Genomic DNA, 14499 nt, shown 5'->3' on the forward strand with positions numbered 1-14499 from the left:
TGCGTGTGTGGGTGTTTTATGTGCATGTGTGGGTGTTGTATGTACATGGGTGTTGTGCATGTGTGTGTGTTGTGTGTGTGTGTTGTGCATGTGTGGGTGTTTTATGTGCATGGGTGTTACACGTGTGTGGGTGTTGTATGTGCATGGGTGTTACACGTGTGTGGGTGTTGTATGTGCATGGGTGTTACACGTGTGTGGGTGTTGTATGTTCATGGGTGTTGTGCATGTGTGGGTGTTGTGGGGGGTGTTGTGTGTGTGTGGGTGTTGCATGTGCATGGGTGTTACACGTGTGTGGGTATTGTGTGTGTGTGGGTGTTGTGCATGTGTGGGTGTTGTATGTGCATGGGTATTGTGCGTGCATGGGTATTACACATGCATGGATGTTACATGTGTGTGGGTGTTATGTGCATGGGAATTAGGGGGATTCTGTGAGTGTTTCCAGAGAAAGGCACCAAAGTTTCTGGAAGGTTTTCAGAAAGGTTTATGCCCTAAAATATAAGAAAAACCACTTTTCCCTTCCTGGCTGAACCTAGACCTAACTGTGTGGTGTTCCAACCAAAGAGGGCATGGAGTCCCACCCCTGGCAGCTTCTGGGATCCTTCTAGGAGCCTTTCGCTGCCTTCTCAGGCTGTCGTAAGGGAGAGAGGCTTGTCTTAAGAGGGGCCAAAGAATGACTTTAGTCACCCTAAGAAACCTGGCTTAAAGGTTCGCAAAGCACGGAGGCCTTGACATGGGGCTGAGTGTCCGCTTCCCCCTGCTCTGAGACTGAAGTCCCACAGGACCTGGGGACAATCAGTCTAATGACCAGACCACCTAATGATCAATTTGTCTGTCTGAAGATCAATTTTCCGAGTACTTGTGTTGATCTGTATCATAGCACTCACATACACTAGGACACTCTCAGCCTACCATTGAAAATGTGTGGCATCCCTTTTTCCCATTTGCTTACCTCTGAGTATTTGAAGGATTTTTTTAAAGATAGCTTATATAAAAATCCTAATTTTAAAAATATTTTATAATGAAGGCAAGCTAAACTGGAAAAAAAAGAACAGCAAAAAGAGATGAGTATGTTCAAAAAAGATAAATGAGCTGAATTGTACATGCAGTGTGTAAATTTGGTAAATATTTATTAGAAATGGGAGCTGTGAGCAGACATTGCCTATAAGCAGATGGGTTAGAAAAGCCTGGAAATCCTCCCAAGCAGCCAACATAGCACTTTCCTCCCCTTTGCTAATTTTCCATCCTGAGGAAAGGGATGCAAATTAGAGGATGAGGACTGGCTGACAGATGTGTCCTCAGGCAGATGGGATGTCAGCCGTGGGAAGGGCCTTGAAGAGGAAGCCCCAACCATGGCTGGTCCAGGGCAATTCCCCAGAGGACTTGAACACTGGTGAACCATCTGAAGCAGGAGGACATTTTCATGCTGGAGAAGGGCAAGCTGGCGCAAGTGTCATTGTACCTGCTGCGGGCACAGTGGCCTTGCACTCTGATTCACAGGATTCACACTCCCATATACTCAAGTCCCTCCCAGACCCTGTGCTTGGGGAGGCCCACTTCCTCCAGTCCACAGCTCCCCAGGTTTAATCTCCAAGTCCAGGACCTCTTAGAGAAGAGAAGACCCATCCACCAGGCTCATCTCCTCATCATCATTCCATTGATGCTTCAGCTCAGTGGAAACTCCATGAAGATGGGGACTGAGTCTGCCTTGTATGTATTTATTTGCCAATACCTAGTATAGTACTTGGCACAGAAGCAGGTGCACAATAAGCAGGCCCAGAGCCAAGGAATAGAGAGGAGGTGGTGTCAGAGATGCGGCTAAGAGCAGGGACTTCAGAGTCAGAAAAGCCCAGGCTCGAACTTCTGCTCGGCCACTTCCTGGCTGTGTGTCACGGGGCTGGTTCCTTAACCACTCTGAACCTTAGATTCCTGGTATATAAAATGAGGACACTAATGCTTCCTTCCCAGCCATAGTGTTGTGTTCACAATCCAGTGGAAAATGCATGCTTTGCTTAGCTCTGTTGGTGAGATGCTTCCTCTGGGCTCTGAGTCACCATCTGAGCAGCTCTCCTGTCCTGCCAGTCTTGTGGGAAGCACCGCACCTGCATTATCTCGTGAAGCCATGCTCAGTCATCCTGGATGGCACACACACGTCCCACAGTGACAGGCATACTGAGTGCACGAGGCTCGCAATCTGCTTCGTCCATTATTTATGACCGTCCAGGCCGAGGCTGGAGGGCATGCCAGCTCCAGCTTATTGCCGTGGATGGAGACCATTGTTCAGGCTGCTCCTTGCCAGCCTGGGAGCCTGCCAGTGGCTCCAATGAGAGGGCAGAGGGCAGGGAGGGGCTCCTCTTACAGGCCCTGTGTAATGGAAGTGGATGACCATCCATCACCAGCCAAATGGAAGTGCCAGGACCCCTGCCAAAGGCCTCCGTCACTGTCACAGGGAAGGTGAGGCTGCAGAGGCAGAAAATGAATCACTCAGCGGCCACTGAGCCTAGAGCCCCCTAGCCTCCTGGAAATGAAAATTGTAGGAGTGGCAGGATGGACTGTGGGCGTTGTGACCCAGGGGGGCACAGGAGGCTCCCCCGGCCCTGCCCTCATCACATTCTGCTCTGGTTGGGGAACTCTGCTCCCTGGCCTCAGCCCAAGGTCACCCCATCTTCAGGAAGCACAGGAGCATCTGGCCTGGTGTCCCTTATCCAGATGTGTCAGGCAGGCCACCCAGCAGACCCCAGCCAGGCGGCCCACTGACCCATGGGGACAGACTCCTAGACTCAGAAGAGAGTAACAGAGCCATCCCCAAGCCAAGCCTTGCATCAGGGAGGGGACGTAGTCTGACGCTCTGAAAAGCCAGCTGGGTCAGGAGAAGCACGTTCTCTCTGCAAAGCTCCGAAGAAGTCTGCACCTGTGGAGTAGCCATTTCCTTTCTCCTGCTTCAGCTTCCTCAACTTCGAAAAGGGGGAAACTATACCCAGTGCCCAGCCTGTGACAGCAGAAACCTGTGATGGAGGAGCTGAAGCCCGGTGAGACCTCAGGGGCACAGGAGCCCATAGTACCTCCGAGGGCTGAAGCAGATGTTACGTGGCAGCTGGGGATAGAGGCCGGCCAGCAAAGGGCAGGGCCAAGGGTGGACACATCCCCACTGCGGGCTGGCCGCTCTGTTGAAGCAAGTGGCTCTCCTTAGGTTTGGAGATTTAAAAAATGAAAACCCACTTGCCAGGCTGCAGAGATGCTTCCTGTGCATGTGCTGAAAGGGCAGATTCTACGCCCCTCCCAAGCCTCTCACTCAGGTGGTCCCATGCCCTCACAGTTTGGAGAAGCCCCGGGACCTCTAGAAGGCAGCTGCTGTGGGCGCTGAAAAGTCGGAGCAGGAATTAGATTGAGTTCTCCCTGGGGTGGGGATAAAGTGGCAGGAATCTTCCTCTGACCAAAGAGGCACATTCCAGGCGAGAGACATGTGAAGGTATTGCCAGCAGCCCACAGAGCATCTGTGAGGAGGCTGGTCGCCAGGAGCCGGGCCTCGGAGGTCACAGAGGAGGCTGCCCGTGGCCCGCATTCACTCCCCTTCTGCATCTGAGAGCTCACCACCAAGCTCTGCGTGGGCTCATTTCCAACAGAGGAAATGCTTTCACATGCGTCGTGATTCCCCATGAGGAACCCCCGGAAGAGGGTCTTGATATTCCCATTTTGCTGGCAAGAAAACTGAGGCTAGAAGGGGTTGGTTTGAGTGACTGTCCCATGACACACAAGGACAGACAAGGCGGTGAGGTATCCTGAGTTGAAGCCCAGCACCCTTTGCCTCCTTCCAGCCTGACACATCGGGGGGCAGGCGGGCAGTTCTGAGGACTGGGACCCCAGAGAGCAGGTCTGGCCACACTGCCTAGGTGTCTGGGAGGGCATGGAAGAACCAGTCTGTGGGTGTCAGGCTTAAAGTCCTCTGCTGGTGGTTTCCAGGTAGGGTGAGCACGGACTTTGTCAACAGCACCAGCTGTGCTGAGTAATGAAGGCAAAGCCAGTTTCTTCTGTTGACTGCTCTTGGCCCAAAGGAACCCACACAATGTCCTGGGCCAGTGACGCAGCAGGTCATAGGACCTTCATGGCAAGTGCTCTGCCTCGGCCTCGTTCATCCATCTAAGAGTCCTGTGTTGACACCTGGGTTGACCCAGGCATCCGGGAATGCAGCACACTGAGGGACAGCCCTTGTGCTAATGCCATGCAAGCACCTCTGTTGGGCACTGTGATGTGGGGGAACCTAGGAGAGGGGGGTTCTCTTTGCTTAGAAAAGTCAGGAAAGGCTCCTCACCAGCAGAGGCGTGGAGGCTTCACCTGATCTGGAGAAATAAGGAACTGGTGGGCAAGGAAGGGCGGTGCCTTCCTGGCAAAGGTAGCACAGCCTATGAGGTCCCCGAATGAGAGGCACTGTGGTTCATTCAGGGAGCATCAAAGTCAGTGAGTGGAACAGTAGACTGTGTTAGATACCAACCTCCTGGGCCCTGGGTCTGAGGTCTGGTAGTCACACCGTTTGCCCTCCAATCTTGTTCCTTGAATTTTGGCTGAAGGTCAATGTGACCTCCCCACTTCCCATGAGAACCAGAGGCAGTAGGGCAGGGAGAGGTGGCCCTGGGGTGGCAGGGTGGGGAAATCCACATGGGGATCCCCAAAGCACTCAGGATTCTCACAGCCCATACAACCCACGCGGAAGGAAGCATACCCAGAATGGGCTCAAACAGGTTTCATCAGCGATCTCCTTCCAGGGTGGCTGCGTAGGGTTATTCAGGCTACACACTGCACAAGGGGCTCTCTAAGGTATACCATTTGCATGGAAGGTATGTATTTGTTTACTTTTTTCATATTTTGATCACAATCCTGTTGACTCCAAGGAGGGATCCCTGGTGTGTTTGTTATGAAGATGTCTGACTGATAGCAGTGGAGTGTCTTATCTTACGAAATGAGTATACCGTGTCACTGGTAAGGCAGATGGATGGATGCACTGGCCAGTGACCGCCCCATCCCTGCCTGCCCTCTGGGCTCACGAGCCTGCTCCTCTCCCTGCAGTTCTTCCTCTTCATCCTGATCATCTTCCTGGCGGAGCTCTCAGCAGCCATCCTGGCCTTCATCTTCAGGGAAAATGTAGGTACCAGTCCCCACGATTTCCTGCCTCCTGCTGTCAGCAAGAGCTTGGTGGCCATTCAGGTCTGGCTCCTCCTCTCCTTGAAAGGCCTCAGAGAATGAGAAGCCTCTCATCTGGTGCTTCCAGGCCAAGTCATGGCCCCCCTGCCTGGCAAGGCCCCACAGACCAGAGAGACCCCATCAAGCTTGTTCCTGCAAGGGCATTTCCCAAGGGGCAGAGTCAGGAGGCGCTGAAGGGTCTCTGCTCCCAAAGCATCTGGTGCAACTCCATACCTTACTCTGGAAACGTCCCTTCCACACCTTGCCCAGTGGCCCAGTGATAGCTAGACAGTCAGGACAGTCAGAGAGGCTGTCCCATGCCCTGGAGGATAGGAGCGTGTAGGAGCACAGGGCAGACTGCTCTCGGAGGAGGCCCTGGCTGGGTACCTTGGCCCCACAGGCCACCATGTTCCAGAGGCTACAGGTGGCTAGGGTGCCAGCTGCCTCTCCTGCGTTGACAAGAGCCAGGCACCATAGCCAAAGGGAGCCTGGGTCGGGGGAGGGGAGGGTAGAAGGGGAAAGAGGGGAGGGAGGAGGGACAATGGGGCAGGGGGAGGGGGAAGAGGGGAGGGACTTGGAGCACTGGGCAGGAGACACAAGATGGCCCTGGGGTGGAGGTGGTGGGGGTGGGGAGGGCAGTTCAGCACAGAGCAGAGGAGGAGGCCACCACAGCCTGTGGGCAGAGAATGGTGCCCAGATGGTCTCCTCTGCTGGGCACCACCCAGGGCCCTAGCCTTTCACTGCAGCAGGAGGGAGGGTAGTTAGACCTTAGCAGAATATTTTGAGAGTAAGAGAAACTTAGGAGGACTCCTCTGGAAACTGATACACAAAGCCTTCCCGTGCGGGTCCCTAGCTTCTTCAGGGCCTGGGACCCAGGGCATCTGCTTGGCTCTGTCTGGGGAGCAGCTCAGCATGGAAGGAGTGGGGTGAGGGGCAAACTCCCCACCCAGATAAGCCCTCCCTCTTGGCAGAGCTGCAGGCAGAGCTGGGGCCTGACCTTGGCTCTGCCGAGGTGTATGTGTATATAGACTTCCTTTCTACACTGAGGGTAAGGAGCCTGCCCCAAGTTGGTGGTTTAGGGGAATCCCAGGGGGCCTGGCACCAGGATATGGAGCCCCTAGCTCTCATTACCCCAACTCCCAAGCATGTGGATGGAGAGACGAGGGAGGGTGGGGCTGCACCCAATGGCCAGGCCCCAGCCCATCTTCTCCCTCTGCCCCCAGCTCACCCGAGAATTCTTCACCAAGGAGCTCACCAAGCACTACCAGGGCAATAACGACACGGATGTCTTCTCTGCCACATGGAACTCGGTCATGATCACAGTGAGTGACCCCCCAGAGATGTTGTGAGCATTCAGAGCCACGGTGCCCAGTGTTCACATGCCCACACCAGGCATCAGTAATCAATCCAGGCACTGTCCCATTGATCACAGACTTGGCCTTGGAATCGGCATCCACACAGCATTCCAGGCAGCCATGCCATTTGATCACAGTCCCTACTCGGGATGAAACCGACTTGCTATCCCTGTCTTGGGTCCCCAAGCAATGGTCATTATCATGATGATCATAACCAGAGCACCTGTTTATGGAGAGCTATGCCCAGTGAGGTAGGAATTGTTACTGCCACCCCTGTTATAGAGCTGAGGGCACTGAAGGCCCAGAGAAGCCGATTGTCTTTCTCATGATCACACAGTGCGGACAGGTGGAGCCAGCCCACACCCAGCCTTCTGATGCCACTCCTTTGCAGAGGCTGTCTGTCCTTCTCTTCCCCTGCCCCCTTTCCCGGCGCCTGCCCACCAGACCCTTCTCTCGGATCTCCCCCTAGTTTGGTTGCTGTGGGGTCAACGGGCCTGAAGACTTTAAGTATGCACCTGTGTTTCGCCTCCTGACCCTGGACAGTGAAGAGGTGCCGGAGGCCTGCTGCCGGAGGGAACCCCAGAGTCGGGACGGGGTCCTGCTGAGCCGGGAGGAGTGCCTCCTGGGAAGGAGCCTGTTCCTAAATAAGCAGGTACTGGCCCTGCTCTCCAGGCAGGGGAGCGGGTCTATGGAGACTTGGGTGGCCAGAGCTGGGTGGGAGGTGATATCACCCCAGGGGGTCTGAAGCTACCCCAGGAATCCCAGGGAAGTGTTGGCCATGATATGAGATGCCTGCACCTGAACAGGGGCTGATGGAAGCTCTGTCCAAGCCCCTGAGATACAACCAAAGTGGGGAAGGACGACAGTGGGAGACTGCGGCTGGAGTGGGCATTTGGGCTGGGGCTAAGGGTTAAGTAGGAGTTTTCCAGTGTTTCCTGAATCTCTGATAATGCAGATCCAAAGGGAGGAAGGGGGACAGAACCAGAATTACACAGTGGGGGGCCCTTCTTAGCCAGGCACTGTGTTTTGGAGGAAGCTCTCATTTGCCATGTGGACTTGCCCTAAGGATGAAAGATCTCCTTGACCTGACTCTCCAAGGTCAGAGAAGCTCCTAGACTTTTCTGCGTCTCTTGCCATCTCAGGACTTCATCTCAGCCCTGGAAGAAGCCCTTTCCCTTCCTGCACGTGCCATTTCTAGGGAAAACCAGGGCCTGGCTTTGTGTGCCTCCTGCCCCCTCCCCTCCCCCCGCCCCACTATGAGTTCACAATGCCTTTGCTCTTTTTTTATTTTGAGACAGATTTTTGCTCTTGTTGCCCAGGCTGGAGTGCAATGGCATGATCTTGGCTCACTGCAACCTCCGCCTCCCAGGTTCAAGCGATTCTCCCACCCCAGCCTCCTGAGTAGCTAGGATTATAGGCGTGTGCCACCATGCCTGGCTAATTTTTATATATATATTTTTAATAGAGATGGGGTTTCAACATGTTGGTCAGGCTGGTCTTGAACTCCCAACCTCACTCAGGTGATCCACCTGCCTCGACCTCCCAAAGTGCTGGGATTACAGGTGTGAGCCACTGCGCCCAGCCAATGCCCTTGCTCTTAATCCCCTTCTTCCCACTGAGCAGCCCCCACCCTGCCAGTGTGGGTGTGTGACCAGGCTAGGCAGGAGGAGAGGGAGGGAGACGACAAGGTTCATCTAAGCCTGGACGCTGGGCCCCTTGCTTGATTAGGACTTTAACGAGAGTCTCATGGAGAGTTCAAGATGCAAGAGACACAGCAGGGGACAGGAGACAAGGCCCCTGTTCCTGTGAGGCTCACGATCTTGTTAGAGGAAGCACAAGATGAACAAGCCGCAAACAAACGAGAAGCCATCATTTCACATGGTCATGATGGTGCAAAGAAATAAAACCAGACGGGGGCTGGAACAGGCCTGGGGCAGGGGCTCAAGACAGGCCCTGCAGAGTTCCAGAGGAGGTGACAGTCAGCAGAGGCCTGGGTCCTGGGGCTCTGATGGGCCCTTTCCAGCCTCAGCTCTGCCCCAGGAACTCAGCACCTCTGGCCCTGGCACCTGCTCATGGATTCATGAGGATTCATGAGGCCCTGAGGACCACATTCTCTCTGTCCGTCATCATCCTGCCTTCCTGCACTGGGGAAAGACACTCAAATAGAGAAATGAGGGCCCTGAGTCAAGGCCACTGTGGACTTGGGGCAGAGAGAGTTTCCCCAGGGGCTAGGTCCACAGAGACCTTCGGGGGAGCAGCTGCAGGGTGGGGAGGTAAGTTTCAGGCTTCGATGGGGGGAGGCTGTTAACTGTTGCGTTGCCTTCGCCAAGACACCCTCTCTGGACCTCAGATTCCTCAGACTGCTGGCTGCCATTCCATGCTCCATTCACCCCTACTCTCTTGGGAAGAAAAGGTTTATCACACCATGACCACCAACTAGAGGCTGCGCTTCCCAGCATGCCTTGCAGCGAGACCATGTAACCCAGTTCTGGCCAATGGGAGGCGAGCAGGGGTGATTTGTGCAACTGAGTCTCATCCTTAAGAGAAAGTGCTGTGCCCACCCCTCCCATTTTCCCGGGCTGGGACCTGGCAGAGGGAGGTAGCCCCTAGGATGGCAGAGCATCCATAGAGAAGGAGCCGGGACCACCGACAGTTCTACGGCGCAGAGCAGCCACCATAGCGTGGGGTTTTATGTGAAAGACAAATGAATTTCGAACTTGATGAACGAGCTGTTGTTTGGGAGGCCTGTTGCCAACAGCCAAATTTAGAGCCTTCTAATGCGACTTGTAAGTTTCAGGAGGTTTCCCTTGGGCGCCATTCTCTGCTTCAGATAGGTTTCTCATTTCTGGGCTCATCCTCTCTTGGGAGGCCTCCTTTCCTCTCCTGGGCAGTCTTTAAAACCAGAGCTCATCAGAGAGATCCCTGCCAGTGACTGTGCTGTTCCTGAGGATCTTCTGAGATTGACTCCTGGGGTTCCTTTGCTGAGACCTTCATGTCCCTCCTGGGCATTTCTTCCCGTTAAAAACCTGCTGCTGTGGGACTGCCTCTATTTGTCTTTTTCTCCAAACCACGGGATACATTTTTTTCTTTTTTGAGATGGAGTCTGCCTGTCGCAGGCTGGAGTACAGAGGCACAATCCCAGCTCACTGCAGCCTCCACCTCCCGGGTTCAAGCATTTCTCCCACCTCAACCTCCCAAGTAGGTGGCACTACAGGCGTGTGGCCACCACGCCCAGCTAATTTTTATATTTTTTGGTAGAGTCGGGGTTTCACCATGTTGGCCAGGCTGGTCTCAAACTCCTGACCTTGAGAGATCCACCCACCTCAGCTTCACAAAGTGCTGAGGTTACAGGCGTGAACCACTGCGCCCGGCCCCAGAATGCATTTCTGACTTCGCTGGCAGGCCCGTGGCAAGGATATAGGAAGAGTGAGTTTGCTGTGGGGGTTGGAGTGGGGGCGAGGTGTGCAGGGATGCATGGCGTGGCCATAGGGGCACCCTAGCTCTCTCTGGCCAGGGATTGGCGGTGGTCCTGGGTGGACAGGGGGCTTTTACACTGGTCCCAGTGAGAAAGGGCAGCAGGTGAGAACAGGGTGATAGCGGTGAAGACAGAGAGGTGTGTGCATCTGAGAAATGTTCAGGAAGCAGAATCTACGAGCCTTCCTGATGGATCCTCTTTGGAGGAGCGGGTACGAGGAGATGCTGAGGATGACTGGTTTCTGGTTTGGGGAAGATCTTGCATTCAGTCTAGGGCATTTTAGTGGAAAAAACCTTTGGAGGCCAGGCACAGTGGCTCATGTCTGTTATCCCAGCACTCTGGGAGGCTGAGGCTGGCAGATCACCTGAGGTCAGGCGTTCGAGACCAGCCCAGCCATCATGGAGAAACCCCTTCTGTACTAAAAATAGAAAAATTAGCCTGGCGTGGTGGCATGTGCCTGTTATCCTAGCTACTTGGGAGGCTGAGGCAGGAGGATCACTTGAACCCAGGAGGCGGAGGTTGAGTGAACCGAGATCATTCCATAGCACTTCAGCCTGGGTGACAAAGTGCGATTCCATCTCATAAAAAGAAAAGCCTTTGGAACAGCCAAGCAGAGGTTCCCAGTGGGCAGTCGGGTGTATGGGGTGGAGCTGGAGGGGGTTGGTGCTGGAGATACACGTGGGAAGAATTGCATGTGAGTGACCATGATGGTGGCAGCCGGGCCTGGCTGCCCCTCGTCAGATTCGGTGGGGGGTGACTGTGGGTGGCAGCTGGGGGCAGAGGATGTGCCCACCTGGTAGAGAGGGAGAGGGGCGCTGGCAACAGCCCACATGGTTGGAGGACTGATAGTCTGTGGTGCCAGGCTGGGGAGAGAAGTTCCTCGCCATGTATCTCACCTGGTGGTGGCGGGAAAGCATTGTGGAGGGGAGATGATGAGCAACAGTGAGGTGATCTCCAGGTGTGTAGATGTAAGTTCAGGCTCCAGCCAGCGGCCTGGCCCATAGGAGGGAGAACCCAGCTGCTCATGCCAGCCCCACTTCCCTTTAGAACAGAGGAAAGGGTGGGAACTTGGAATCCGCCTTCTTCCCCTGGCTTCCCCTCCTCATATGTGATCTTGAGCAAGTTAGCCACTGCTCCTCCCTCCCTGTTCTCATGGGTAAAAAGCAGATAAGACCCCTCCTCCCTGAGGGGCTGTAATGAGGATCAATTGAGAAAGAGCCCATGAGGCCCTAGCAAAGTTCTCAAGAGAACAGACACCTGCTCAGCTCGGGTGGTGTCACCCCATCCACGCACCAACTCCCCAAGGGTGTCTGTGTTCCTGGGAAGCTTCCTTTGGCCAACCTGGGCTGCTTGGCTGAGTCCAGGGGCCTGAAGGGTCTTTGGTGCCAAAGCCTGATTGGGGAAGATGAGCTGTCAAGGCCTAGGTGCCACACAGCAGGGCTTGGCTTCCCTCTGCTGGACAAGGCCTCCAGCTTCTTGTCCACTTCCCCAGGTGAGGCATGTCAAAGTCAATTTCATGCTTGGGAAGGGTTTGCTGCTTGTCCTGTCCCGTGTGTGTGTGTGTATGTGTGTGTGTGTGTGATTGTCTTGCAATGACGCCCAACTCTATGCTCAGACACTTTCCACCACTCAGGATATGCTTAGAGAGCGGCACAGAGGGGCGGCCAGTACTCCTTGGTAATCCTAACGGGTTGAGATTGGGAGCTTGCTACCTGCCATCACTCTTCCTAGTGCCTTACCTGCGGTATCTCATTTTATCCCCACAGCAGTCCCATGAGGTAATTAATCTACCTGGCCCCACTGTATGGATGGGGCAACTGAGGCATAGAGAAAGGAAGTAAATAGCCCAAGGTCACACAGCAAGCAAGTGGCAGAGCCAGCTGGGACCCCAGGCAGCCAGGCCCCAGGGCCCACCTGTAACCATTGCCAGACCCCAGTTTCCTGGGTCATTGCTGCTTTCTGTCCTGGCAACCCCTGGAAAAGCTTCACAAACCCAGGGGTGTGCTGGGGCTGCAGGAGGTGGGATAATGTGCCTGTGGCTGGGAGGCACGTGCAACACTGAGGGGATGATGGGAGGGCGGAGGCGGCCCCTCCCAGGACTGATCCCGAAACCATGCAACTCTGCAGCTCGTCTCTCTTGCCTTCCCTGCAGAGCAGGTTAGCTTTTTTGCTGTTATAGTTCTGCATTTTAGGGTTCTGATGCTTCAGAATTGCTTAACAAAAGATTTGAGGCTCCAACATGGGTTTGTTGGCAGATCCAGGATGGCCCCTGGGCCTCATGGAGTGGACGGGCCAGCCCTGAAGGGACCTCCAGCCATACTGATGTCCTGACCTGGCCTGGGGTAGGGACCCCTGAGCCACCCTTAGGGCTCCGTCCCAGTCACACAGCCCTTAACTGAACTCCCAGTGCCACAGCAGAGACAAGGCCGGAATAGTCAATGAAGACCTTTTCTCCTGGTTGGCATCTCTGGGCTTGAGGTCTTTCAAACCCTGGCCACAGCTTGGTCACTAGAAATTACCCTGGGCATTGTCCCATAATGCTTATTCCTGGGCTCCAAGCCGGACTCACTGATCCAGTGTTGTGGGGCAAGGCCTTGGCATCTGCATTGCTAACCATTTCCCAGATTACTCCAAGCACACTCAGCCCTGAGAGGGTCATGCACCCAGATCGTTGTGCTGGTAGGGTCTGTTTCTATCTGGGTATATCCTGTTTGCCCCATGGGGCTCCAGAAAGGGCTTTTTGGGGCCTTCCCCACCCAGCTCCTGGTCAGCTTCCAGGCAGGTGCTAGGATACCACCAGGCCACTCATCCCAGATCAGGCCCCGCAGTCCACCTGCCTGGGCGCAGCCTTAGAGCAACTTTTGGCCAAAGGGGCCAAGCTTTTGCGTGATGGACAATGGAAGTGAGCACCCAAGAATCCCGGTCTCAACAGAGGCCAGCAGTAGCAACCGCCACCCAACAAGGGCTGGGCGTGATCAATCCATCCCCACCTGGGGACTTGTTCCCGTGCACGTTCCTATAAAGAAAGGAAAGTTCTCCCACTTTGAGAATATGTGCCATGCATCAGTGTCTGCGGTCAGCATGGGAGAGGGGAGAGTGATGAACATGAAGATGACGGTGGTGTGAGGTGCTCAGGGTCAGATGGGGCAGCAGCCACGGACTGGCAGCTCCTGGAATGGCACTGACTTGCCTTTTCTCTGTCTCCCCAATCCCCACATCACTCTGTTTATCTCGATCTCTGTCTCTAGTCTCTGTTCCAGTTTATGTATCTCCGGGATTGCTTAAGAAAGCAGTAAGAGCATGGGAATTAGGTCCAGGGCCTGTGGGCTGGGCTGGTCCCAGAAAGCTGCCCGAAGGAGGTAGCACACAAGCAGGGTTTTGAAGGCTGGGTTATGTTTGCTTGGGGAAGTGGCTGAAAACTGGAACTCCTTCTGCAGCCAGGAACAGTAGAGGGGATGGGGGTGGGACAACAGGGAATGGGGGGGTTAGACCCCCAGGGAGCACCTGCTGCATCTGAAGGCAGCTGCTGATAGGCTGATGTGAAAAGGATGGTCCCCTTGCTGGTTCTTCTGATTTTCCCAGAGCAGCAGGAAGTCCAGATCTTTATGGGAAATTTCCCAATATTCCAATCGCTGTAGTAGTGATATAAGACAAGGCCCGCACCCTGGCAGGTCTCTGCCCCCCTTAGGGGCCAGGTGGCAAGGAGAGTCTTTGGTACAGTGCTGCCAAGTTGCTATTTCTGTGTCTCCTGCCCTGCACCGTCCCCCCTCCACTGTTCTGTCCCAGCAGCCAACAAACGAAGAGGGTAAGAGGGGCTACCTGCCAGGAACCCTAGTCCACATGCTGGTCTGACTGCAGGACTCTCCCCACTGGCCACAGCCTCACCTCCTGTCCCTCCCTCCCAGGGCTGTTACACAGTGATCCTCAACACCTTCGAAATGTACGTCTACCTGGCCGGAGCGCTTGCCATCGGGGTACTGGCAATCGAGGTAAGTAAAGGCCCCACTTCTGCCACTCCCCAGGACAAAGCCTGACATGGAGCCCAGGCAGATCCCCATGGCTTGCACCCCCAGCACCCCCCTCTCCATTTCCTTCACCTGAGACCCAAGGCCCGCCCCCTTGGGCACTATGGGGTGGTAAGCCCAGCTGTTTCTCTGCTGCCTGAGAGTCATTCTTGAACTCTGGAGATGAAACCTGGGAGCCAGTGTCCCAGAAGTGGGGATGAGCAGGCCCTGAGGGTCATCCCACTCCATCCCACTCCCTCCCACTTCCCATCCCTCCCACCTCCACCCTGGCTCCATGGTCCAGAGAAATTCCATGCTTGCAGAGGGATCTGCACAGCTGCCTGTGGTTCGAGATCAGGCCTTTTCTCTGTGGGGTGCTCAGGGCCTATGGGGCTTTTTCATCCACAACGGTGGTCTTAGCCTCCTTTACCTGAGGGCGCCAGAGTCCCCTTGAAAGGTGAGCTCCTGCAGACCCTTTGCAACTACCACTAGG

At 54.9% G+C, this 14499-nt stretch overlaps 1 protein-coding gene across 11 annotated transcripts in view; it reads left to right on the top strand.

The window, feature by feature from the left end:
* The window catches only part of TSPAN18 (tetraspanin 18), a 212967-nt gene that overhangs the window by 193719 nt on the left and 4749 nt on the right, over positions 1-14499 (top strand). For all 11 annotated transcript variants that reach the window (XM_035262408.3, XM_035262412.3, XM_035262406.3 and 8 more), the window contains 4 exons: positions 5059-5133; positions 6396-6494; positions 6997-7179; positions 13908-13991. In XM_035262408.3, coding sequence (XP_035118299.1) covers positions 5059-5133; positions 6396-6494; positions 6997-7179; positions 13908-13991 — 441 coding nt within the window. The remainder of the gene's footprint in view (positions 1-5058; positions 5134-6395; positions 6495-6996; positions 7180-13907; positions 13992-14499) is intronic.

Source organism: Callithrix jacchus, chromosome 10 (assembly GCF_049354715.1).
Source record: "Callithrix jacchus isolate 240 chromosome 10, calJac240_pri, whole genome shotgun sequence".
Lineage (NCBI taxonomy): Eukaryota > Metazoa > Chordata > Mammalia > Primates > Cebidae > Callithrix > Callithrix jacchus.